This window comes from Cygnus atratus, chromosome 6 (assembly GCF_013377495.2).
Source record: "Cygnus atratus isolate AKBS03 ecotype Queensland, Australia chromosome 6, CAtr_DNAZoo_HiC_assembly, whole genome shotgun sequence".
NCBI classification, from domain to species: Eukaryota; Metazoa; Chordata; class Aves; order Anseriformes; family Anatidae; genus Cygnus; species Cygnus atratus.
In genome coordinates, this window is record NC_066367.1 from 25,320,097 (window position 1) to 25,344,357 (window position 24,261).

The window sequence follows — 24,261 nt, forward strand, 5'->3', positions numbered from 1 at the left end:
AAATAGGTTAATGGAACCTGTCTTGTAATCAAACATCTCCTTGGCGTTCAGGCAGTCACCTTTCCATTGATTCAGTTTCGCTGTCCTGCTTTTGCTGAGCCAAGGCCCACACTTACAGATTGTCATTCCCTGGGAAAATACTGAAGGGATGTAAAAATAATGAGTAACTGAGGTTAAAAATCCAAGAGGGGAAGCCATGCCATTTCTATCCAAGTAATCTGTCAGTTAACTGGATCAATATTTATCCAACATCCTTTAAACTTTCCCACAAGACAGTCCCTGAACAACTTTCATTTGAGTTAAGCAAATCAGTACAACAACACGACAGCAGTAGGAAGCCAGAACTGGAAATATTTAAAACCTCCTGAAAAAGGATGAGAAATTACAAAGTCAGAAAGGCTTCACCATAGAAGCGAGAGGATTTAACAAAAATTTGCTGCTGTTTTTATGTTGCCCATTTGCTAGTGAAGTACTTAGAGTTTGTGTTTATGAGTGACTCAGACAAGACAGAACTGGACTTTCCCAAGATTTTTCTTCAGTTATTTTTTGGTTGTTTTTGTTTGTTTGTTGTTGTTGTTTGGTTGGTTTTTGTTTGTTTGTTTTTGCTTTTGAATAGCATCTGCTGTAACAGCCAGATACTGGGAAACTGAGAGAAGAGTAAGAGTCTATGATGGACCTGTCAGTGGGTCTAACTTCAAGCACTTTGAGTGCTATATTTCAAAAGCTTGGGGTGAGGTTAGTTAAGCTGCTTGATAGGATTTTGCAAATTAGGTAGCTGGGAGGAATGATTTACCCAAAAGTTTGGTTTTGTTTTCTTAGGCTCCAGAAAATACTGTGCTACACCTAGCTGCCTCATTAGGCCCTGAACAGCTCATGAAATCCGGCCTTTAACACTCCGTTATTCTGCAGCGTAATTATTTTTGAATGGCATCTGCCATGGCATGCTGGCTAGTGTTCAGTTCTTTGGCTCTTTCTCATTGCCTGCTACCTTCTCCTCCATAAAACAGCCCCCTGAATGACTCCTGAATTATACATCCACTATGTAAATTTTTAAAGCCATTTCTGAGGACTTTTAAAATATTTTAACTGATTTTCCTACTACCTCTCCAGTGTAATGAGTGCATCTGAGTATCCTGAACTACCAGGTACATTTTTTAAAATGTGACTCATTTCTTTCTTTTTATACTGTGACCTCCTCGAAAAATACGGTTCTCTTCAAATACCGTACCCTGTGTGGCTTCTGTAGTTTCTCAACTTCAAAAGTTGGTTTGTTTTGTAACTTGTGCCAATTCTTTAGTTAGTGATTGATATGAAAAAGTCATCTCAGGAACAAAACAATTGATCCTACTTTAATTTTACCTGTGGACTACTCCAGAAGCAAATGAAAAGACCGCGTGGAAAGCATGACAAGCGTATGCTTATTCTTGTTTATTTTGCAGGTAACCACAGACATGTACCAGGTTTTAGCAGCCAACAACTACCAGCTGGAATATCGAGGGGTCATTAAGGTCAAAGGCAAAGGAGAAATGACCACCTACTTTCTAAATGAAGGGCCTCCGGTCAGTTAGCGCCAATTGCAGCATCGCTCAGAGATGGAATTCGCATTACAGATTGTGAACCGGAGAAGAATCACTTTTCGGCAGTGAATCTTACAAATGCAACGCAGCTGAAATTTCACACAGTGACTCTAGAGCTGGTGTCAGCAAACTCTTTGGCCACCTATCATGAAATGCAATCAAAAGAAACCATCTTCAATTTGTTCCTGGCTGAGTGCTAAATCAACCAAAGATGTGTACTACGGCGTTCACAGATAAGACAAGAATTTGGAATTTTTAAAAAAGGCTGCTACCACAGGATGATACAAGAAGCTATTTAAGTATTTATTGATGCAACACAACATTTACTTGGTTGAAGGAATGTATGATTCACTACAAAGCATTATTTTGGAATGGATTTGCACTGCCATAATGTTTCCATCCCATACTGCCAGCTATTTGAAGTGTACCACTGTGCTTTTATTAGCTGTTTTGAATGGGCTTTCAAAATTGATACCCACCATTGCAACACACAAAAAGGCCTTTTAGAATGGCATCATTAATGTTTTAGTGTGAAAAGACGTTATAGCTCTGGCCTTCTCTTTCCCCTTCTTTTACATGGCTAAATGACTGCTCTTTTGAGTGGAGCTGGCACATCTTGCGAAGGGGAACATCAGGATAAAGAAAGATGGATCTACAAACGTATTTATTAAAAAGTCTTCTGTGCTCTTCTTTGGTATATATCAGTTTACATGGGAAAGACTAGATGTAAACAAGAGACGTTGGGGGGGAAGGGAACTCCCCTGAAATTTGTTGTGTTTTTTTTTTTTTGTATTTTTTATTTTGTAATATTGAAAACATGGAGATCTAACAGAAATACCAAATTCTATATTTTGTAAATTATATATAAATTAGAAGGCAGGCTGTCCACACCAAGGTGTGTTGGGAGGTGTATATAACCTGTTAGACTTTTGTGTAGTTTTTTGTGCATAATACTCTGAACACAGACTTGGCAGTTTTCAGATTATCACTATACAATCAAACAACAACAGGTGAGTTTCCAGGCTGGATCAGATGCATTTTAAAAAGAAAATCCAGAAAAATCTACAACCCCAAAGAGGGAGAAAAAAAAAGATAGTCACACAGTTGTTCAATGCAGCATTCGTATAGAGGGTGGCATCTTAACAAATGGAAACAGGACCTACTAATTTTAGCTAATGAGACTGTATCTGTCAAGCAAGTTAAAAAGCTCTGAGCAAATCTTCTAATTAACTGTAATAGGAACTCTTATAAGAAAAAAGAAAAAAAGATTATTTGAACTTTTCTTTTAAAAAAAGCATTTTTCAGAGCTGGATTAATAGAATCCTGACAATATGAGAGTTGTCTGATATTGTAACTGCCATTTGACATTACAAAAAACTATGTACTGCAGCATCAAGTTGACTTTCCTGTAGTGAGCACTTAGTTAAACCGAGTCACATATTTTCAGTTTTGAGGAGTTAGGCAATCTTCAAAAAGAGGTTTTGATGGCAAATGTGTGTATGAGGTGAGAGACCTTAAAATACAGTGCCACTGATATCGTGTTGGACATCTTTATCACTAGTGGGGGTTTATGAATAGTTCACTGTTACCATTTATGTACCTTTTTTAGCTATTAAAGAAGAATCCCTTGATATTTTATTAAAAAAGAAAAGAATTTAAAAACTATATTTTTTATATTCTATGAGGGGAGAGTTTTGATATTGAATTTGGCTAGCACTAAAAGTGACTCCAATCTTTTGACGTTTAATAAAGTTCTTTTCCACTCTTCTCAGGGCAGAATTATTGTAGTACTAACAGCTTAATGATTGCACTGTGGTGGTAATTTATTTTTTTTCCTACTTGACAACAAGAACAAGTGAAAATCCATGGGCCTGTCTTAATTAATTTGCCATATTGCTAAGCATAACCCTAGCATTAAGCCATTTAAGCACGAGCTTAAATGGCATTGCCCCTTGCCTTCCCCCCTCCACTAGGAAACATCTCTGAAAAGTATAGTATATTGACTTCTGTAAAACTGCCAAGTCTGCCCTTGTACTATACTTTTGCTCCTTTACATCCCTCCTGGTTTGCAAAATACTTAAGTTGCATCACACCATTTCGCATTTCTTCCCCATTCCACCCCTTTTATTCCCTCACTGAGTTCCATTACCTCCCTGCCATAAATTCATTTTTAGGTTTGCTTTCTGCTTTATGAAAGTCTGCAGTCTTCTTAACTTTTGATTCATCTTATGAAGTTGTGTTGTCAATGAAATTTCAAGTCCCCAGTATCTCTAGCTGTGATTGTTGACAGTGTGTCATGATCATTTCAAGGGGTATTCACACACTCTTTACTCTGGATCTTGCAAAAACGGATACAGTTATGATTTCCCATGGAAATTGAAATCTATTTAAGTAATTTAACTATATTAAACACTGTTTCACTGGTAAAGTGTCTCTGTTTTATTTTAGATGCAGCTGGCTAGTGAGGAGATCAGGTGGAAGTTGTGTAGATACACCCAGTTTGCACACAGAAAGTCAGCTCTTGGCTAGCACTGGATGCCCCCTGGGACCACACCAGTACTACGCAGAACCCAGTTACAGCTCCTCAAGCTCTCACCTGCATAGTGAACACCCCCAGCTTCCCTCTCATGCATGTCTGCTGTGTACCTGCTTATTTTGAAACATCAGCCTCAGGACACTCCTGACAAATCCACACTGTAGCACTAGGGATAGCTGAGGGGAAAAAAAAAAAAAGTAATTTTGTGTGCTCCTGAGGATAGTAGCACTTCTGGTTTGAGCATACGTGGAGGGGGCTAAAAAGAGCATTCAAAATTGGCTTAGGACAAAAATCGCCAAGTCTGCCAGCTAAACCTAAAAGCACTGCTTGGACTGGGGTGGGGGGAGATATCAGAGAGCTAGCTTAGGATGCAGTCTGAAACGGGCCAATTTTGCAGATACTAGCTAAAAACAAACCAAAACAAACAAATTTCCATTCTCTTGACCCTTTCTGTTACGAGTTTTTCAACTGACAGAGACACAGCACCTTACTCAGGGGAGGCAGAGCAGCTTTTTCTGCCACCTGGCAGCCAGCGGGCAGGCGGCTTCCTGCAGAGAGATTTATGGTTTCCTTCTTGTCCCTGAGCACCTCACCATCCCCTTACGTCCCACTTTCCCCCGGAGCTCTGCTTTCAGTGTGGTGGGCAGGCCCTGCTACACCTGCTGGGTCCAGCTGAGAGCTGCCAGAAGAGCACTGAGAGCGAGGCGGCCTCGAGGCCTGGCAGCAGCTGGCCCCAGACCGTGCTGTAAACGCACTTCCAGACACAAACACCTACTGCCACCTGTTGGTAACAAACCCGTGCAGCCTCAGCCGGGTGGCAGCTTACAGGTAAGCAAAAATAAAGCTTATAGATGAGCAAAATCAATCGCTGGGTTGGCCAGGTGGCGTGTTGCCATCCAACCCACACGGCCACAGCAGAGCAGACGGCAGGGGCCCAACTGCTGCCTGCTAGGTGCTCCGATGCTGCTCCTCATTATGAGGGCACCACTGAAAGGCCCACGTGAGGCCTCCCAACCAAACCTCAAACTCCTTTCCCCCGCGTGGCACAGCCCCGGAGCCCAAGTTCCCACAGAAACCACTGCTCACACACACTTGGTGCTCTCCTGTACTGGGAGGGACCACTGCCATTGGATTGGAAATGAAATAGGGGCTGAGGGACACCCTGCCTCTCTGGCCCTGCTCAGGCAGAGGCCCTGTGCCTGAGGGACAGGAGAGGACAACGGGAACTGGGCATCCAGCAGCATGCAGGGGGCTCTCCTTCCACTAAATTCCACAGAAAAGTCAACCCCCAGCAGCCTTGTGCGATTCAAACTATAATCATGTTGCTCAAGACAGCATTCATCGCCTGTAAATTCATCTCTACAAGTCTAACTCTCGCATCTGGTCATACCAGCAGGGAAGCGCTGAACTAGAAGGTTCTCCAAATGCTGGATTTTTACAAGCAAACAGGAAACCCTGGGAATTTTCATAGTTTCACCTCTAACCTGGTCTGGCACATCTTGTTTCTCATCTTATGCAAAATTTCAGCAAGTCCTGATATTACTGGCATGCTAAAGCCCTGTTTTTAGCACATAGTAATATCAAGTGATGAAGAAGAGCCGTCTTTACCAAACACACACTAACCTGTCATTGTGAGGAGGGATTTTTATCAGTGCTGTAAAAACAAGCACAGAAACAAAGACACAACTGTCCTCTATTGCACCAACAGCAGCATTTGTTCATTTTACCTGCTAGTCAGCAGTTAGCTTAATGCCAGCGTAACCGGAATGGAAGCATGCCTCCACACGTTGTGGAAAGCTTTCAGTCCTCAAAAAGGCATCTTTAGAAACAGGAGGAAGAGAAGGAGTCTCAGAATACAAACAAGATTATCTGCTGACATATAAACCAAAAACGATACAACGGAAAAGCCTTCGTCTGCACAACAGCAGGAGTTGAAAGCGAAGCAGTACTTCAGGGGTTCAGAAAATAGCTTCCCTGCCTATTGAGCGGGGCAAAGTGAAAGGACAGACAGGACTCTTCTAGACTTTGTAAGCAAGATAAAGTCTGTTTTTATACCTAAAAGTAAATATTCATACTTTTCGTTGACTTAAAATGAAGGACTGCTTTTCACCTTTTCTGGTGACCAGCATTCATGGAGGTGCATTAAAAGGGAAGGCAAGCAAACCTCCCTGTGCTAAGCAAAGGCTGATTTCTGTTCGTTTGGATCTTTAAGGTATTTGTGGTTTAAACATCCCGAAGACTTGTATGCTTGCATCCATACCTCCTCTTTGTCTCTTCCCCACTTTCCTAGTTCCCAAAACAATATCAGACCATGTTCACAAATGCATTTTTTTCCACTGGCTCAAAGTGGGAGGAAAGAGGCTTAGCTGCAAAGCACGTTTTCTGCAACACCAATTCTGGAGGCAGCACGCCCGGGTATCTTCATGGTCTTGCTCTCAAACACAGGTCTCAGAAACAAGACATTATGAAGAACGTAATACAACTTCTTCCGTTCACTTTGGATTACAATTTCATTCTCTAATTCTTCTTAGTTTTACCTTATTTTCTTGACTAAAACTACCTTTTGAAAAACTCTAGCTTCTTTCTTCTTGGTCACAATCTGACGAAATAGCTGACTGAACCACACACCACATTTTGATACAAAGTACCCCAGGAAACTTGTCTGGAGCAACACTTCGGAGCACAGCAAAACTCCGCCAGTCCCCAAATCTGACACCACAAGCAGCATGACAACCTACTAAAGCCTTTTTTTTTTCCTTCTTTTTCTCAAGATTTGAGTGAATCCTCACATTACTCCAGGTCACACAGAAACCCACCTATAACCATCTATTTGTGTATTATGGAGCATCACAAATAACCATCACCTAACTGCCACAAATAAGGCCAGTGTAACCGATGCCGGTAGTATACTGCTGCTACTCTGTGTTGTAAATCTTAGGTGTTTGCTGTTTGTTCACAAACTTCAGGAGTGTATGACGGTTCTTTTGAACACAAGTCTCACTCAAAGAGGTTCTATCCCAGCACAAAACAGCCTAAAGCCAGAAAAAAATGAACAATATTCCCGTTAGTTTTTTAGTTTAAGCTAATCAGACTGATTTATTATTTTCCTGTCAGCACTTGTTTATTTCAGGTTTCAGCTAATCATTCACCCATTTCTAAAAGTATATAAAAAGAACAATAGTCCAACAAGTACAAGTTGCTCCAATTTACTCACCAGTCCATTTCCTTCCAACCTTTTCGCAGTTCAAACAGAGGAAGTGTGCAAAAGTCCTGGGTTAAGTGGCAGAACTTTCTGGACAATTACTAAAAAGAAACCCTGCCCACACAGATCACTTTCAAAAGATAATTAATAGAAAATCATGGTGAAAAAATGTGCAAGTATTTATGCCACTAGATGGAGGGCCACAGGTGCCAAAAAGCTGATCCCCAGAAACAAGGAGTTTCCAGGTTATGTCTTAATTAAGAAAACATTCATGCATATGTCAATGTGAAACAAAACATTCCCAAATGTAGTAGCTTACATATTCCAAATCTCGTTTGCTAATATGCAATAGCATTTTTTTTATTTATTTTTTTTTTTTATTAATTTACCCTATCCTCTACTGCCTCACAAAGGCAAAACTCATTTTGGAACTGAAGAGCTTACATGATATGCAGGACACATACTCTATACATTCCTTCCATGGCCATACTTTTGAGTGAAGCGTTTTCGTGCCACCAGTGAAATTCCCCAATCTCAGTCTCCCTGCAACATATATTTCACTGCATGATATGACCCTTTTTATCCTCCAGTTCTGTATGCTTTTGTGTCCTTGGTTGTTCTTTAAAAAAAAAAAAAAAAAAAAAAAGTTTAACCATCAAGTGAAAAATGTCCACAGGCATCTTACATTGCTTTATTAAAAAAAAAAAAAAAAAGAAAAAAGAAAAAGGAACAAAACCAAAAAGCGCCATCCAGACAGCTTCTTCTTTTGGAGAACAGCTTTACATTCCTGAGAGTATCTGTTGGAACAAGACTGCCTCTAAGTGTTCCAGGACTTGTCAGACATTGTAATCAGGGGACTTTCCCTGTGGTTGTCGCAGTCGAATTTGTAACGTAGAAAATGCTCCCACAGTCACATGAAAGAAGAGCTGCCACAGGTTGCGCAGTTCATACAGGTACATGTTACACAGGCAAATTAGCCCAAAAGTCAGGAAAGATTTGGCATTCCTCCAGCCCGTGTAATACACAAACAGGTAACACTGTCAGGAGGAAAGAAGAAACCATATTACTGCATGGAAAACAACTTCCACCACCAAAATGTCTCTGGTCATTAAGAAATTAAAAACAAAGTAAAACGCTAAATTAAACTTGTAAGAACAGTGTCAATTTAGCAGTTATGGAAGGGTGAAAGTACCTGACATCAACAACAATTCTCTCATAATAATTGATTAAAAGCTGCAATAACGAGTGACCCATGATAAAGGGAAGTGGATGTTCCTGGCAAACGCTGGTCAAAAATACACTCTTTGATCCACCTGAGCAACAGAAGAAGAAGCAAGAGCCAGTGTTAAGTCCTCTTCAGATGAAGGAGCGGGGAGAACAGGGAAAACACCAGGGCCCTGCAATGGGGAATACTCAGCACAAGGCAATCCTCCAGCTGCAAACCCAGCATCCTGCCAGAGTTAATCAGAGGATTAACTGGTGGATGCAGACAAGTCCACACACATCCACTGCCCTTCCTCGGGTGGTACAAAATGGATCACGTTTTGAGAGAAATGCATAACAACTCTGCTTAACTCTACTGTGTTTAAAGCGTCCGTTTCTGCACACTGTGGTGTAATACGGAACATGAGGACTGCCCCCAGTTTCCTACCCTTTACCTTCTTACTACTGCAAGAGGAAATCTGCTCAAGTCTCTTGCCTCAGTTTTCTTTTCATCTCTAAAAGGACAGAGCTGTCCTGTACTTTCTAGCAATTTCCATCTGCCAAAGAAAGCTCTTACTGTGCTTCCAGGTAGATAACATCACTTGGGCTTACTTTGTAATCCAAATCTGCTCCCAGAGAGTATATAACTGTTCTCACACAAATTTTTAACAGCATTCATCATCAGACTATGTAAGTGTTCTTCTTAAGCATTTGCTATCTTTTATTAGTGTTCAAGAAATTCTACTTAACTTATTTTAATATTTTATGTTCCTCAAAAACTGCCAAGGCATTGAACACTTTCAGCCAAACGATACAATTTATTGGGGTTACTTTATGGAAAACCTGCAGACATGAAATGTAAGCACAAAATATAAGATAGGAGAAGGAGATAGTGGAAAGTGGCTGAAAGATTTGAAAATGAAAGAGATGCACGATAACGTATGAAGTAGAGGAGAATTACTGCTTGTAGTGACTAGGTATTACTGTATTTGCTTCAAACCCTTCCAAATAAAAGGAGCAGTAAAGCATTTGGTCAGACGGTTAGATCCACTTAAACTAGGAAACTACTGCTTTAAGGAAACAATATAATCTCCATTGCTTGAGAGTTCTGCAGACAAACTACACTGTATCACTCAATCAACTAACTGAAAAAAAATGTCAGCAACAGCAAGTGTATCGTATGAGTCTACAGTATGATATTTTATGATCAATGCATTAAAATAGAGCAGAAATTATTTTGATAACCACTCTATTCAAGTATCTGTGACATTTACGAAAGAACGATGACATTTATGCATGACTGAGTGATGTTTCTAAACGAGTGAATTATGCAAGCACAAGAATGCACCTGGTACAAACAAGCCGCTGTTCCAAGAAAAAATGCAATAACATAGCTGAAATCTTCACCTTCATTCTGTGAAAGTAAAACAAAAAGCAATCACAGATGTTTTCCAATGTTTCATTGAACATATACCAAACACATACAGCATGAAAGTTATTCATTATTACATGTTAAAATAGTCTTACAGAGAGGTTTATAAGAATCCCTATAATAGGCTAATCCAAAGAAATTAGCACTCATCATTGCTTATTTATCTCTAATAAACCACTGTGATCTGGAACCTGATCTGAAATCATGAAAATGTTTATTCACAGCAGATAACTAACACTGAGATTTTCAGAAGCCTTAGAAGAATCCTAGCTCTAACACTGGAGACCTACCTTCTGCAGATGACTCTGAAAATTAACTGCCTTTGATATCAACTTTGTAGAACTGTGCCTTCCTGCAGCTTCACAAAATGGAAACAAAGCAAAAGGGAAACAAACTGGCCACTAGGGTGTGGTAAAATTCTACACAGAAAATAATGCAGGCACCTTTGCCTCAGTGGAAATGAGAGCAAACAAAACATAAATTTATATCAGATTATTAGAAAATTCAGTTTTCTTGAAGGAAAATATGGAAAAAGTTGCTTGAAGTGATAGAACTTTCCATTGTGTTTTAAAACAAAAAACAAAACAAAAAAAAACATTACTTCCAACTTACTCAAACAGGTTGCTTTTCAGTTCCTTTATATCTAAGCAGAATAAACCTACACACTCGGTGATATTCTAACTGCATTTCAAACAAATACATGCAACGGTCAAAAACTTTCCCAGGCCAACAATGGGTACGGTACTCATGCCAATGTCCCCCCTTGCCAGCAGATTTCACTTTGGGAAGAAGGCAATCCATTCGGAGCTACAACTTGTTTCTGCTCAGCGTGTTCAGTGTGAAGCATTTCCGCTTACAATGCTGACTAGAGAAAAGTCGGTACGTCTGCACCTAAAACTTACCGGCACAATGCAGTACATTCCTAAGCCACACACACGTGCAATGGCAGTGAGGCAGAGATAATACTTGCTGCAGTATAGCTACACCATCATAACAGAGTTTTTCTAACACCTAAGTAAAATACTGATTATAAAGGGAACAGTAATTCAGGAGAGAAGTTTTTGAATGACTTTTCAGAAGAAGTTTAATTAATCATATTTTGGATTATTTCTATTTTAGAAAAACCCATAAGATATAAAGTAAGCTTTATGGATTTTTGGTGTGCATCATTTGTCAGAAAGAAGGAAAAAAAACTCTTCCATCTGTACTGCCATCTATTACCTCCAGATGCAACAGCATACAGCATAAAATGAATTGACTGCCCTATCATCAGTCAAACACATTAATCTAACATCTGCATACCCTTCTGCAGCTGATTTTCTTTTTTTTTAAGAACAAAAACCAAGTTATAGAACCATTAAAGAAAGTCACAGAATTCTGTTCAGTATTATTCCTACAAGAGGGTACTTTAAATTCTATCCTATTTATAAACTGAGAAAAACGTGCGTAACAGAAAATCGTAACTAGGAATAATGTAAAGATATGTTCACTATTTCTTTCGTTTTTTTTTGTTGTTTTTTTTTTTGAAAAAACAGAAGCCTCCACATTGAACGCTTTCATTAACCTTGCTCTACTATTCATTAGTCTTCAGGAGATGCTGAGACATCAAAGAATAATTTTTATTAAATCTTTACACATTTCCGTACCTATGTAAACTACTGGAATAAAGGTCATCTTCTTTACCCTTCTTCCATGCAAATTCCATTAGCTAGCAAACCCATTGCAGTCCTCGTCTTTGTTTTATACAAAAATACTTGTTGACGAAGGAGGAAGATATCCCTTCTCTTTCTGAAAACCTCCATGGAATTTTTAGTTTCTACAGCCATCAGCACAACAGTATAAACCTGTTTAACGTTAAGTAAATCTTTTTCATAGTAACATACACAAGCATTCTGTGCATAGAAAGAAACTGAAGGTCCATAAGGAGGGTAAAAGCAGAGTTCAGGTAAGTAAATAAATGTTTGAAGGTTAGGGGTGGTACTTTTGTTTTTTTGTTTTGTGTTGTTTGGAAACAAGAAATCACCCAACAGTTTCTCTCACGTTGATCCTTTCAGAACAGAGTGAAATAAGCACTCTGTCTAAGAAGGTTTACTAAGAACAAATAAGCAGAAAAAAAGTATTTCTAAAAAAGGATTTTCCTAAATCTCTTTAAAGATCCCTTCTTCACAGACCTTAACAAACATGTGGCCAGATTTTCAACAGTTCCCATCATTTCTCAGAACTGTTTTTAAATAATATCTATTAAAATTGTTTCATATCCTGGCATAACTTTAGAGAAAAGAGCAAGATGTTCACATAATCACTGCTGCCAAGGTACCTAGGGAGGGAGTCGGACACCCACCTTCCACTGCTTTTGCAACTTGCAGCCTTAACGAATGATGCATCAGTCTCAAGAAGGATACCTAGATTATACGCAGGAAGAGTTTCACTAACAAAGGTCTGACCTCACAGACAGTATTTGTGAAAATAAAACTGGCAAGACTCAGCTCATATAGCAAGCACTTCTAAGATAACAGTGTAACTATGATGATGCAGAACTCCTAAATTCATAAACATGATACAATACCTGCAGGAGACTTTCTATGGCATGAAAGCCACGAATTAAGTTCAAAGCCCCACATAACAGACTAAGTACAAATGAGACGATCCCTGGCAGAGTGACAGGTTCCAGACGCTGATGAGGAGCTGCAAATCGAAAGATCAAAAAAAGATATCAGAAGTCAAAGCAATATCTTTAGAAATACAGAAAAATATCAAATCTCATTTTTTCCAGTGTCTTCTATTTCAAGAGGTAACTGAAGCAAACCCTGAAACAAAATTTTGTTTCTTAAAGAAGAAACATTTTAAATATATCAACACCAAGTTTGGAAAGGAATTAAAGCATGTTTTTCTTCAATGCATAACTGTCTTATTACATTTAATCTAACTCAATACATCCAATTTATTCAGTAGGGTCCTGAAAGCTGCTTAAAAGCACCAGGAAATCAATGGCAAATGATGCACTTGCTGGTGAAATTTGTCCACAATTAGTAGCCAGGTAATAAGTCACATACTTAAGAGCTCCTCTCACAACCTCCATTTTTCTTAACACTAATGCATTAGAAGAATTATCAAGACTTATTTAGATTGCTCACTGAATGGAACACTATGAGGTAAAGCCTATTACATTCCCCTAACTTTAAAAAAAAAATACAGCCAATGAGTACTACCAAAGAAGACTGCTCTGAAACTACAGCTAATACCAATCTTAGATCCTTGTACAGACCTTCCAGATGCTGCTTAGAAGTCTCTCACAAAATATGTTAAAATTAAAAACATACTTTCTTTGTACAGAACTCCTTCAGGCTTATCTAGGGTCACAAGAACATAACAGTTGCTTATGTTGCTCATTACTGTCCCTTTCCATAATTAATAACAGAGAGAAAATATGAAAAAACAATGCAAAACTCTAAACAGTCCAAGCAACACTGGGAAAACAACAGGACTACTGAACCATACTTAAATCACTCTTCAAATCAACGAAGTATAAAGATATGAACAATGACGTTAATGAACTGTAACATTAATAGAGAGGGGGGTGTCAATCCTGGCTGTATGCACTGAACAGATCCAGGAAAAAGGCCTTCCAGTTTATGAAGTTACAGAAACTAAACAAACAAAAAAAAAATGACAAAAGCTATTTCACACTGATACGCAGGCAGGGCTGTCCGATTACCAGTGTGCAGTAACTTAGAAATAAAACAAAATGAGTTCAGTTAGCTCATTTGTGCTGTATTTAATAATGAACTTAGGGGAACATTACTAGGAACAATCACTCCGTTACAGTTATATATGGTATGTGCATACCACTCAGCAAAGGAGAAACTTTCAAGTCTAGCCAACAGAGTGGGTAGTAATATCCAGAGAGAGTTCTTTTCAAGGATGGAAAGAAGCAATGACAGTGAAGAATTACACAAGTATTAGCGGACTTGCTAAAAAGACAGTCACATTCAAGACACTATTATTCAACAGCATCTAAAATCTGAAGATCTGAAGAAGGAGGAAAGTGCAAACCTCTCATAATGCACAGCCCATGGATGGTGAGTTTCTACAGCAATTCAAGGAAGGGAGTGGATAACTGAACAGAGAGATGCATGGGAAGGAACAAACCTTTCAAAACAGCATGCAATAGATGATTAAAGGTACGTACGGTACCGCTTAGAAGATTCTACTCCTGTAAACAATATAAATATCTTCACACTTTTCTTTTCCTAATTTTCCAGAATCTCTAGTACTCTTAAATAGTAAATATTGAAATTTAAGTTATTTCTACACTGTTTAATAGCACCTAGAATTCTCAGGATCAAGGCCCTGGCAGTACAGATAGGGCACCCTAGCAATTTTGTTTCTCATTTTTAGTTTTCAGTCTTCTAAAGGAATCCTTAGGAATAAGCGATGTAATTAGGACGATACCGCAGTAAAGAGATCCTATTAAAAATATATACCTGCACAAAATTAAGCTGATTTCTTATATGAAAGACTTTAGCAAATGTTTAGCTTTACAATTGCAATTTCCACTGTGAAGTGAGTGGCATTGGTATGTGCCTGCCCAGGATAAGCAAGGATTTGGGAAGTTTCAAGTTTTCTGGCATGCTGGGAAACATGTAAATGTGGGCCTCAAACTGATTCAGAGCATTCACTTAATACCACAAACCTTAAACCCTACTAAAGTTTTACCCCAGTTAAAAACCACACAATGCCACATGCACCTCCGACATGTGGTAAATTAAAGTTTAAAAAAAAAAATTCAAGACCACTGAAATGAATGTCAAAAGTTTACATGAAATTGCTATCACTGACCTCATACACAAAGCACTTATTTTAGAGAATAGTTCCTTCAGACACCACAGCTCTTTGGAACTTCACCTTCACAGATGCTTCCTAAAGCAATGCCCCTCTCTCCAGCTGCTCTAACTCATCGCACTACGCTCTTAGCTTTTGTCACTGGATCTCACCGGGCAGAAACAATCAAAATTTTGATAAATATTAAGAGATCAAAAAAAAAAAAAAAGAGGATTATGTTAAGTGCTCATCTTGTTTTGCCTATTTTCATGTGGTTATTTTTCCCTTCAATAACCTGTCCATTGAATAGGCCCTTTTTATGCTTTAAGAACACCAAAATGAAAAACTTTTTTTTTTAAAGAAATAATGTCAAAAGAAAGATTAATTCTAGCACTCTGCATCTGTGACATTTAAGGATACAAATATGAAAGTCTGAAACCTACCTGCAGATATTTTACCAGTCCCCTTATACTCTGCTGCAGATAGATGTGCAAACCCATTAGCTGAGCCAAGTTCTGACAGGGAAATTTGATAAGGTGGCCTCAGTTTGATTTCTGTCTGCATGTCAGCAAGATTCATCTTTGTTGACAAAGAACGCGTGTTGTTGTATCTCTGTTTGGTCCTCTGAATGAAATTATCTGTGTAAAATTTAAAATAAAAGTTATAACTCTATGGACGTGGGTTAATTAAGTAATCTTAAACCATGCAGCTTTATGTACTACATACTTCACAAATTTAAATACACTGTTTGAAACGATTACATTTATCTTGGAACATTCTAATACCATTTCTGTTTTGTGACTAATATATCATGTGCTACTTTATTCTACAGTCAAAAAATCAAGCTCTAGAAATCTAATTACTTAATAACTGTGAATAAACTAATAACCTTTCACTGCATGAGACTGAATGAACTGCTAATACAATGGATTTACTGCACTTATTCTGGCTTTTCTGATAGGTTAGTAAATATCCTTATGAAAAAATCAACTGCATTCAAGTATAAACTTACTTTGGCATGAAATGTGACTGCAAAATATTCAGGCTGAGAAAATATAATATCATACTATACAAATATAAAGACTGCAGTAGACCTATATTCTATATTAACAGCTAGTAAAACAAAGGCATACAAAAAGGATTGAAAGAAATATTTATAAGGAAGACAATGTCATACAAAAATTGTTAATAATGGACTGACTGAATTACAGGAACTAACTAAACAGAGTTATTTCCTTTATATTAGTTTTATATATATTATAATTTCCTCTACAACTGCAGTTTGTTTTAGTCTAATGCATTTTATAAGAATACTTAAAATAACTGTGTAGTATTAAAGCAACAGATATTAATAGAATCCATAACAGCTGTTATCTGGTATACATGAGATTAGCTGTATTTGGAGCTTGCATAACAGAGGACTAAATGCCTCAGTATATCCTAAGACAAATAAAAATCTCTCCCTTTCATGTACTGAACAAAAACTGCAGCACACCTAAGAGGCAACATGAAATTGCAGTCTTTTACTTCAGAAACTAATGAAGCTCAATGTCTTTACAGGTTACGTATTTCAACAGGTATGAAGTCAAACTGTTCCATGTATTAATAACTAGGTGAAGCCAAACTCCAGATTTGGTCACACAAGGCTTAAACAAAAACCTACCTGAATAAACAGAAAGACTATAAACAAGTTCGGATAAAACTCTAGTAGCCTAATTCAATGTCCAAAGAAGTATATTTTTATTGACCCTAATGGGAGTTAATTAAGATTCTAAATCCACCTGAAGTACAGCTATAAACTGCCTCGCACAGTTTTGTTTTGTGTACGTTAAGTTGCACATCTATTTAAATATTCATTTATCTTAGTATGAGAACAGACATGAAAGGAAATCAGGTCTTTACCAAACTCTATAAAACAGTACGGTCTGACAGCAGTATTTGTCTTCATCATGTTGTAGGTAGTGATGAACTCTTTCTGAAGCTCATCCAGGAAGCAGAAAGCCAGGACACTGGGATAATTTTCAGTGCACAACATCATGTAACTTACTCCCAGAGAACTGATAAAACTGTAATTGAGAAAAAAAATAATCAAAATTTCAAATCTAAATCTGGGTAACGCATACCTTCACTAGTCTGATCTCGTATTCTGTAATCAGAAAAGCAAAAAACTGTTGTGGGGTAGCAAAGAATTAACAATTAACTGAAAAGTCAAATGGTATTCTAGCAGAAGATTAATTTAGTTTTAGTCAAAAAGCAAAAGCTTATCTTCAGAGAGCAGGGAGGGGCAGGTGGTTCTTGTTAAAATACGTTAGGACAACACAAAACTGATCCAAAAAGTAACAAACAACTGATTCTCCAGAGAGAGCAAGGATGACCAGAGATGGCAAATACAAAATCAGAATTTAATACACATAACCCTACTGTGTTTAGGCAATTCATTAGACTTCACTTTTTCATGACGCATATTCAAATTTCTTCAAGATCTTGACATATAAAACTTACACTATTAAAAATACTTAAAGGTAAGTCATAAACACCTCTTGATTAAGCCTTATATCTCATTCTCCAAAGCTTTTTTTTAATCCAATCAGTTTACAAGCCAACAACAGGTGAGGCTTAAAAAGATTAACTATTGACTTTCTTCAATAACAGTTCCGCATTTTACAGATAATTAAAGGAATGATGCAACACATTAATGTATTACAGGAAATATTTACTTTTTGTTCCTTTCTTATACAAAGAGAACCTACATTTGTGCTGTGTTCGTACCTGCAATGTGGAAGTATAACATAAATTCAGAGCAGTACTGATACTACGTACACAGTTTGTAATGTCTTTACTCTTGTTTACAGAATGATCATATGACATGATGTTTAAACAAGAAAATGCGGATGATAGTTGGGAACTTATTTTTAAAATAAATCAAGCGTTCAGCCTTGGAAACCTCAACTCATCTTAAAACATCAAAACAACAAATGGAAATAACTAGAAGTTACTATTCAACAACCAGGTAAAACACACGGCTATTGACCATGATTTCTTGTAATGAGCACTGAAAGACTAGCAGGCAAGAATACAGAAAACATTAATTTCAAGCATGAAAATCAAATTAAAAAGTCTACTAAAACAAAGGGACGCACAATTTCTTGCAACTGATCCGTCAGCATACTTTGAAACTGCTTTTCCAAGAATGCTCTTGCACTGACACAAGGAATCAAAGAAACATTGACTGGCAAGGTTTAGTCCGTGCTGGCCCTGACCCTGAGCAATGGAGGACACTCACACATACATATGGGATATGACAGACACTTGCATCTCACATGGGAGATGGAGAAGGCTGAGGAGAAAACCTTCCGGGACCACGGAAAGGTGGGAGAACAAGATGAATAGTTTGGCTGAGAATAGAAAATCACAGCATGTTTTTAACCAAACTCACATCAACGTATTTGATTTAGATTCAGACTCCACATGCTGCCAGTCAGGATAAAAAAAACTGTTGACACAACCAAGGCATGAAAAGGTAGGAAGACACAAAAAGGAAGATGCACAACTCGTTGCCTCTACTGAGAGCACAGTATGAAATAATTATCATGTTACGCTTCTTTTTTAGGTTATGTTTTCTCCGAAATCAACAGAAATCCTGAAGTTACAACAGAAGCTCTGTAGGGCCTAATTCCATAACAACATACACATGAGGTTTCAAAAATACTGGGTTATAAGTGTATTTGGGTAATTTTTAAATTTGTGTAGACTAAAAAGAGAAAACAAATACTAGTTGAACTAGCATGAAGAATAGGAAGTCTGACGATTTGCATGTGAAAAACAACTTTGAAATTAATAAAAATGCTTCTAGTAGGTCAACAACTTCAGTATTTATAAAAACGTTGTCTATTTCAAACTAGAATTTTCACTGAAGTATGGCTAGGCTTCAATCTCTCTACAAATTCTCAATTTTTAACTTCTGATACACAACTACTGCCAAGAATTACTCTTTCTTCGATTAATCATTTCTATCGTACAACTGTTAACTTTAAACTACAGACAGATATAAACACGGATATTACAAATACATAAAAGAGAAGTCTTACTTTATATTATAGTGCCCAGTTTTCAAAGTACATCTATCAGGAAGCTGAGAAAGTTTCTTTGAGAGCATTTTAAAATACTTTCTACATTCTTGCACTCCTGTGCTTTGATCGTAATCAGTAGATGCAGACAGTGGGAGTCCATCCCTCACACGGACCACAGAGGCAGATAAAATCATAGACATTGCCAACAGAGTTAATGACAACCTAAACAAAATAAATAAAATAAACTTAGAAATATAGTTGAATCAGAATTGAAGTAAAACTAAAAACAAAGGAGTTAACTGTGATTAACCAACCTGTGCCAACTGTATACTGGCTGGAGCCTAAAATGGGACACATGGACAATTTTCAAACTTAACTCAGATTAAAGCCCTAACAAAATAGGATCCATTAGTCTATGCGAAACACAAAGTAGCAGCAAATCTAGTGTCACATTTTCAAATATGTATTTTTTAATCTGAATTACCATAAATCCTGGGTGATACACTATTATTTAGCCTTAGCACTACTGTACTTACATTCTTCATGACGTCTTTTTTTTAATTTTTTTTTTGTTTTTAAACGAGACAGCAATTACATGCAAACAAACAAGAACAATAGCTGGAGAGGAAAAACATTTACTACAAAGAAATACCAAATGGAAAATTTATACAGCTCCTGATCAAGTAACAGTGTTGATGTTCTTTCAGTGAAACTGTATTACTGCTTAAGTATTTTGACAAACAGAGACCTCGGCAACTTTTATACTATCAAATAAGAAATCACGGAATCCAGACAGCAAGAAATGTAATCCAGCTCTCCTAAATTACAACAGAATTTCTTAAACATGAGATGTTTCATTTTTATCTGGTTCTCCCTCTTTAAATCTGCAAAATGTGTCTATCAGTATTACACAAATACTGGGCAGGTTGAAACGGCACTTGCAAAGCCTATGTGCTTTTCCAGTATTTATCATTTTCAAAGCATAACAAATAAAACTTTGTGAAATCTAGCCTCCTAAAGAAAAAAAAAAAAGTGTATTTAAACATTTCCCACACAAAAGGCGAAAAATTCTAGCAAGCATTTAACAGCATAAACACCTAGCCTGTAGACAGTCTTTCAAGACAGAAGACACGTTTAAAACTTTCAAGTTCTTCAAATCTTATGTTAAAACAAAACACCCAAAAGTTTAGCAAGACGAGCTCTATGTAGATTATTTTAAGAGGCTGATTACTCTGACAAGTGGGCGAACTGCTAGAATCTATATGAAGCCAACAGCAAACACTTCCTTACACAACTTCTATCACTGCTCTACTGACTCCTACCACTTACTACACCTATCACTTCAGAAATTATGAAAAAAATAGTTTTTGCCTCCCTCAGATGATGCTCCTGAAGTTTCATATAGTCATAAAATGAAACAGAAAACAGATTTATGAATACAGCTGAAATATGCTTTAGCGCACAATACTGACGTGTTTATAGCACCTTTCAAACCACGACATTAACGGCGCTTTACAAGCCCTAGCAACTCAAGGACTGTATTCTGAAACTTCGGAATCCAACTTTTCCCCAAATAGCACTGCCTCGTCATAAAAGAAAGGAAATAGCTGTTTTTCCCCCGAACTCTCCCCTCTCTGATTTCCCACCCCCCAAAGGTTATACATAGGGATACTTACTAAATAATAATCGATAGTCAGTTTTTTCAAGTACATTTACAGCTCAGAAAGACACACGTACTAATTCCATGTTGTAATTTCTGATTTAAGAAACTCAGCTTCATCAGCAAACTTCAACCTGCTCTGAGATGCAACAAGTCCGCTGAGTAAGTTCCAAATGAACACCCTTCTGTTTCTACTTCCACAGCATATCAGCCTTCCACCAAATTCATAACAGCGGCACAAGTCACCATTGCCTGTAGTCTTCTGAGTGCCTTGGGGCTTTTATAAGGTATGCTTGTCCTTCACCGCATCCCTAGAGAATTCCCTGTTGTACAAAACGCTTTGATCAGCAGGATAACCAACAAAAAGCAGCCAAACGGAAGACACAACACCTTCAGGACTTCCTAGAGGTAAGCACTCTGGAAATTTAACCTGCAGTCCTATAAACTTTTACCTATCTGTGTTTAAGTTCACGCGCACACGCCCAGCAGGACAATTCACATGGAACACACACAGCACCTATTTTCTTAATTACACCGCTAACCGTACAACCACGGCAGCAGCTCCAGAGCATGACAAAATTGCAGAGGAGCTCTCCACAGCAGCAGTTCTCAGACAATAACCACTTCTACCACTTGGGGCCCAATTCTGGGAGGGAATTCTGGGAGCTACATCAATATAAACATAAGAACAGGAACGTGAGAGTAAAGTTTAGAATTCCCCTCATTAACTTACTTGCACAAAATGGAATTTCATGAATCTGCATTTCCTCTGACGAAGCAACTAACTTCATTAGCACCTAACATGAAGAAAGGAACATAACTCCATGTCCTATTTCAGGAACAGGTAGCGAGTATGACAGCACTGCAGAAGAATCTCGGAATCCTGTTGCCTGCTCTCAGAAGGAAAAATATTGTTCTGGTCACTTCTTAAATGATCTCGATCATTACAGTTCATGTTGAGCTATCTGATGAGATAAGAACAAACAGAAAAAAAAATAATGAATGTATTTACTGCCTAACAACATTCTTAAGCTCTTTTTGTGAGGTCATTCTTACAGGAAAGGCCTGAACACACCCCGAGGAGATTATTCGGATGTACTCAAGCGATGAAAAAAAATTAAATAGAATAACAGAAATATTTAAGTGTTTCTACATTCCTTAAGAGAAGCTAGGGAATCTCCATTACTTCAGCCACTTACAATGGGAACAAACATGTATCCATTTGCACAGTATGCTACTAACTTAAATAACGTAGCCTTTTGACTCTGAATCCTACCATTCACCTCATACACTAAGTTTAATAAATTTATAATCCACCCCAATTAGAAACCCAAACACTTCAGGAAGGTAACACCACACAACCATACCTATATTTCCACAGCATTCAGATTCTCAGTGTTCAGTCTAACATCAGTTGTTTTACAGTTAGGGACGAGGAATATGTCACTACCAACGGGATATACGCATGGGCAACAAGGCGAACAATAAGGACCGCTTCAGACCCCCTTCCCATAAATATTTGCATAAATATAGAAAATAAATACTTAATTTCTTCCAAACTCACATTTAGAGAAATTACTTTTCTAGAGAAGACAGGCCACCATTAAAACCTACCGGTTCTCTTCATGTACTATGAAATCACACAAGGGAAAAATCCTGTCTGTCTTAACACTAACGGATAACCAGCTTCTCTTACTGTCATTTAAAAAAAACCCACCCTGTGAAGAGATATAGTTCTTTCTCAGCCTCCTTAAAGCAGAATCAGAAAGGTACCCAAGAAGTGAAGTTAATGACAGAAATACGACTTTGGTTTCAAGATCACATGTATGTACACAGATATGTAGTACGTACACTGTAACAGAACATTCAGTCTCACTTGAAAATGCGTTCATATAGAAAAAAAGCTTACCAAATCTTCAAAAAGAAAAAGCTACTTTACTCAGTTCTCAGAACAACAGCACTTCACACAAGGCATCAACAGGTAAACTGACACAGAGCTTGAATAAAGAGCTTTAAAGATATGGGACTGGTTTTAGAACTAAATTTAAATGTTTTTTTAATCATCTATTCAAAACTGCAGATATTAACTCACCCTAACATTACAAATTCCATAGTTTTTCCTCAAAAAAAGCCTATACCCTTTGAACACTTGAAGATTACACTCCCACCACCACAAGTGGCCTACAAATCCATCACAGGTACAGAGAAATGAAGAGGGACTGGGTTTGCTACCATGTTCTGTGCAAGAACTGAGCGAACGAGCAGTGCTAGGCTCACAGGTAACCTACACGGTTCTTCACAAACCATGCAGTTAGCCAGAGGAACTGCTCGCCGCAGAACACTGCTGATGCCAAAATGCTATGCAAATTCAAGAGGCAACTGGAAAAGTTCACAACTACACAGGTTATTGAAACTAAGCCACTTCCCCTCGCACGGGGAGATTCTGAGCCCCAGCAACCGACAGGGAGAGTTTGGTACAGAAGCATCCCTCTGCGCTTGTCCTGTTCTTACCTTTGCCTGTGTGCATCTGCTTCTGGCAAGTCTACTGATTTGCCCTCACACCAACACTCAACGGCCCTTCCTGCAAATGGAAATTGGCAAAACTCAAGAAAAAGAAAGACACGGAGGAGCCTGGCCCCAGGCAGGAAGGAAAGAAGCCGACTGGCCTGCCTGGTGCTGTTCCAGAACGGTCCAATATAACACACGTCAGCCTCCACTGCTCTCACAAACAGGAGCTGCCACGTGTGGCTGCAGCTTCATTTCTTCCCATGAGACGGATGATGGAAAACAGAGCTTGTCTTACCATGACTTTTTTTTAAAGAGAGATGCAATTATTATCTAGTTTATCTGCGTGTCATGGTGGCACTTGGTCCCGAGGCAGCATCTGTAAAAGCCTTAGGAAGAGTATATATAGCAGTACTGCTAATAAATTGATCTTCCAATTAGTGATCTGATAATAATTACCTTACACTTATCCGAGGTCTCCTTGTAACTTCTCAGGAGAAGGCAATCACCTCCATTTGATCTAAAAACCAGCCCAGATCCACAGATACCCCACAGACACTGCAAGCAGCCCTCGAGCCACAACAAGCCTCCCCTCCTGCCCTGACAGCCCCCAGCACCCCCACAACCGAGGCGCTTCTTGCCAGCACGCCGCCTCCCGCGACACCTACCCCCCGCACCACACAAGCGGGCACGGTCCCCGCGTTTCCTCCAGGCCCTCAGGGCAGCCCCAGGCACCTCACGGGCGGCAGCCTTCACCCCCCTAGCACCCAGCCCGCCTAACGACACCCACCGCGACCGGCCCCCGCCACCTCAACCCAGCCTGGCCGGGCAGCGGAGGGCTGCAGGGGCCAGGGAAGCCGGGCCAGGCCTTACCGGGCCGTACCGGGCCGGGCCAGGCCGCACCAGGCCCCGCAGGCCCCGAGCAGGCCCCGTTGCCTAGCAACAGCGGCAGGCCCCGCGGGCAGCCTCACCGGAGCGCCGTGGCGGCGGCCGCTGCCGCGCTGCACGCTGGGTACCGGCCACGTCCGCCGGCGGCGGGAGCGCCGCTCACGTGACGCCCGCGCGGCCCCGCCATTGCTCCGCGGCCGCGGCTCCCCGGGGCGGGGCTGGGGGCGTTGCCATGGCGACGCGCCGGGGCCGGGCCCGGGCCTGCGCGGGGTGGATGGGGCCTGGGGCGGCCCCGCCTGGCGGGGCTGGCCCTGCACAGGGCGGGCGTGGGGTCTGCGAGGTGCCGTCCAGCCCGAACCGTCCTGGG

The 24,261-nt window shown here is 39.3% G+C and overlaps 2 protein-coding genes across 32 annotated transcripts in view; one reads left to right on the plus strand and one right to left on the minus strand.

Annotated features, from left to right (window-relative positions):
• ADCY5 (adenylate cyclase 5) overlaps positions 1–4,524 on the plus strand; it is a 216,634-nt gene extending 212,110 nt beyond the window's left edge. Inside the window, exon 21 of the mRNA XM_035536886.2 lies at positions 1,440–4,524. Within this exon, the coding sequence (XP_035392779.1) occupies positions 1,440–1,568 (129 nt within the window). The 3' untranslated portion in view covers positions 1,569–4,524. The remainder of the gene's footprint in view (positions 1–1,439) is intronic.
• A 3,423-nt stretch (positions 4,525–7,947) lies between these two features.
• Positions 7,948–24,128, minus strand: SEC22A (SEC22 homolog A, vesicle trafficking protein). Of its 31 annotated transcripts, none has more exons than XM_035536915.2 (11): positions 23,978–24,061; positions 23,172–23,395; positions 23,013–23,082; positions 21,235–21,466; positions 20,518–20,824; positions 18,860–19,063; positions 16,674–16,837; positions 15,215–15,409; positions 12,517–12,635; positions 9,867–9,932; positions 7,948–8,352 (listed from the first exon to the last, which is right to left on the minus strand). In XM_035536915.2, exons 6-11 carry the CDS (start codon positions 19,039–19,041, stop codon positions 8,152–8,154), a joined length of 927 nt encoding a protein of 308 aa, XP_035392808.1. In that variant the 5' UTR covers positions 19,042–19,063; positions 20,518–20,824; positions 21,235–21,466; positions 23,013–23,082; positions 23,172–23,395; positions 23,978–24,061; the 3' UTR covers positions 7,948–8,151. The 31 variants fall into 31 exon arrangements, with proteins under 31 accessions (XP_035392808.1, XP_035392803.1, XP_035392806.1 ...); XM_035536910.2 differs by having other exon boundaries at positions 23,168–23,395; positions 23,978–24,011; XM_035536913.2 differs by having other exon boundaries at positions 23,168–23,263; positions 23,978–24,008.
• Between the last annotated feature and the right edge of the window lie 133 nt (positions 24,129–24,261).

Excerpts from the sequence above, each read along its gene's own strand:
- SEC22A (XM_035536899.2), bottom strand. The coding sequence starts at position 19,041 with ATGTCTATGATTTTATCTGCCTCTGTGGTCCGTGTGAGGGATGGACTC. Across the intron at positions 15,410-16,673 it reads GTACTGTTTTATAGAGTTTG|ATAATTTCATTCAGAGGACC; the intron begins GTAAAGACCTGA and ends AATTTTACACAG. Across the intron at positions 9,933-12,516 it reads CCATAGAAAGTCTCCTGCAG|AATGAAGGTGAAGATTTCAG; the intron begins GTATTGTATCAT and ends TTACTTTCACAG.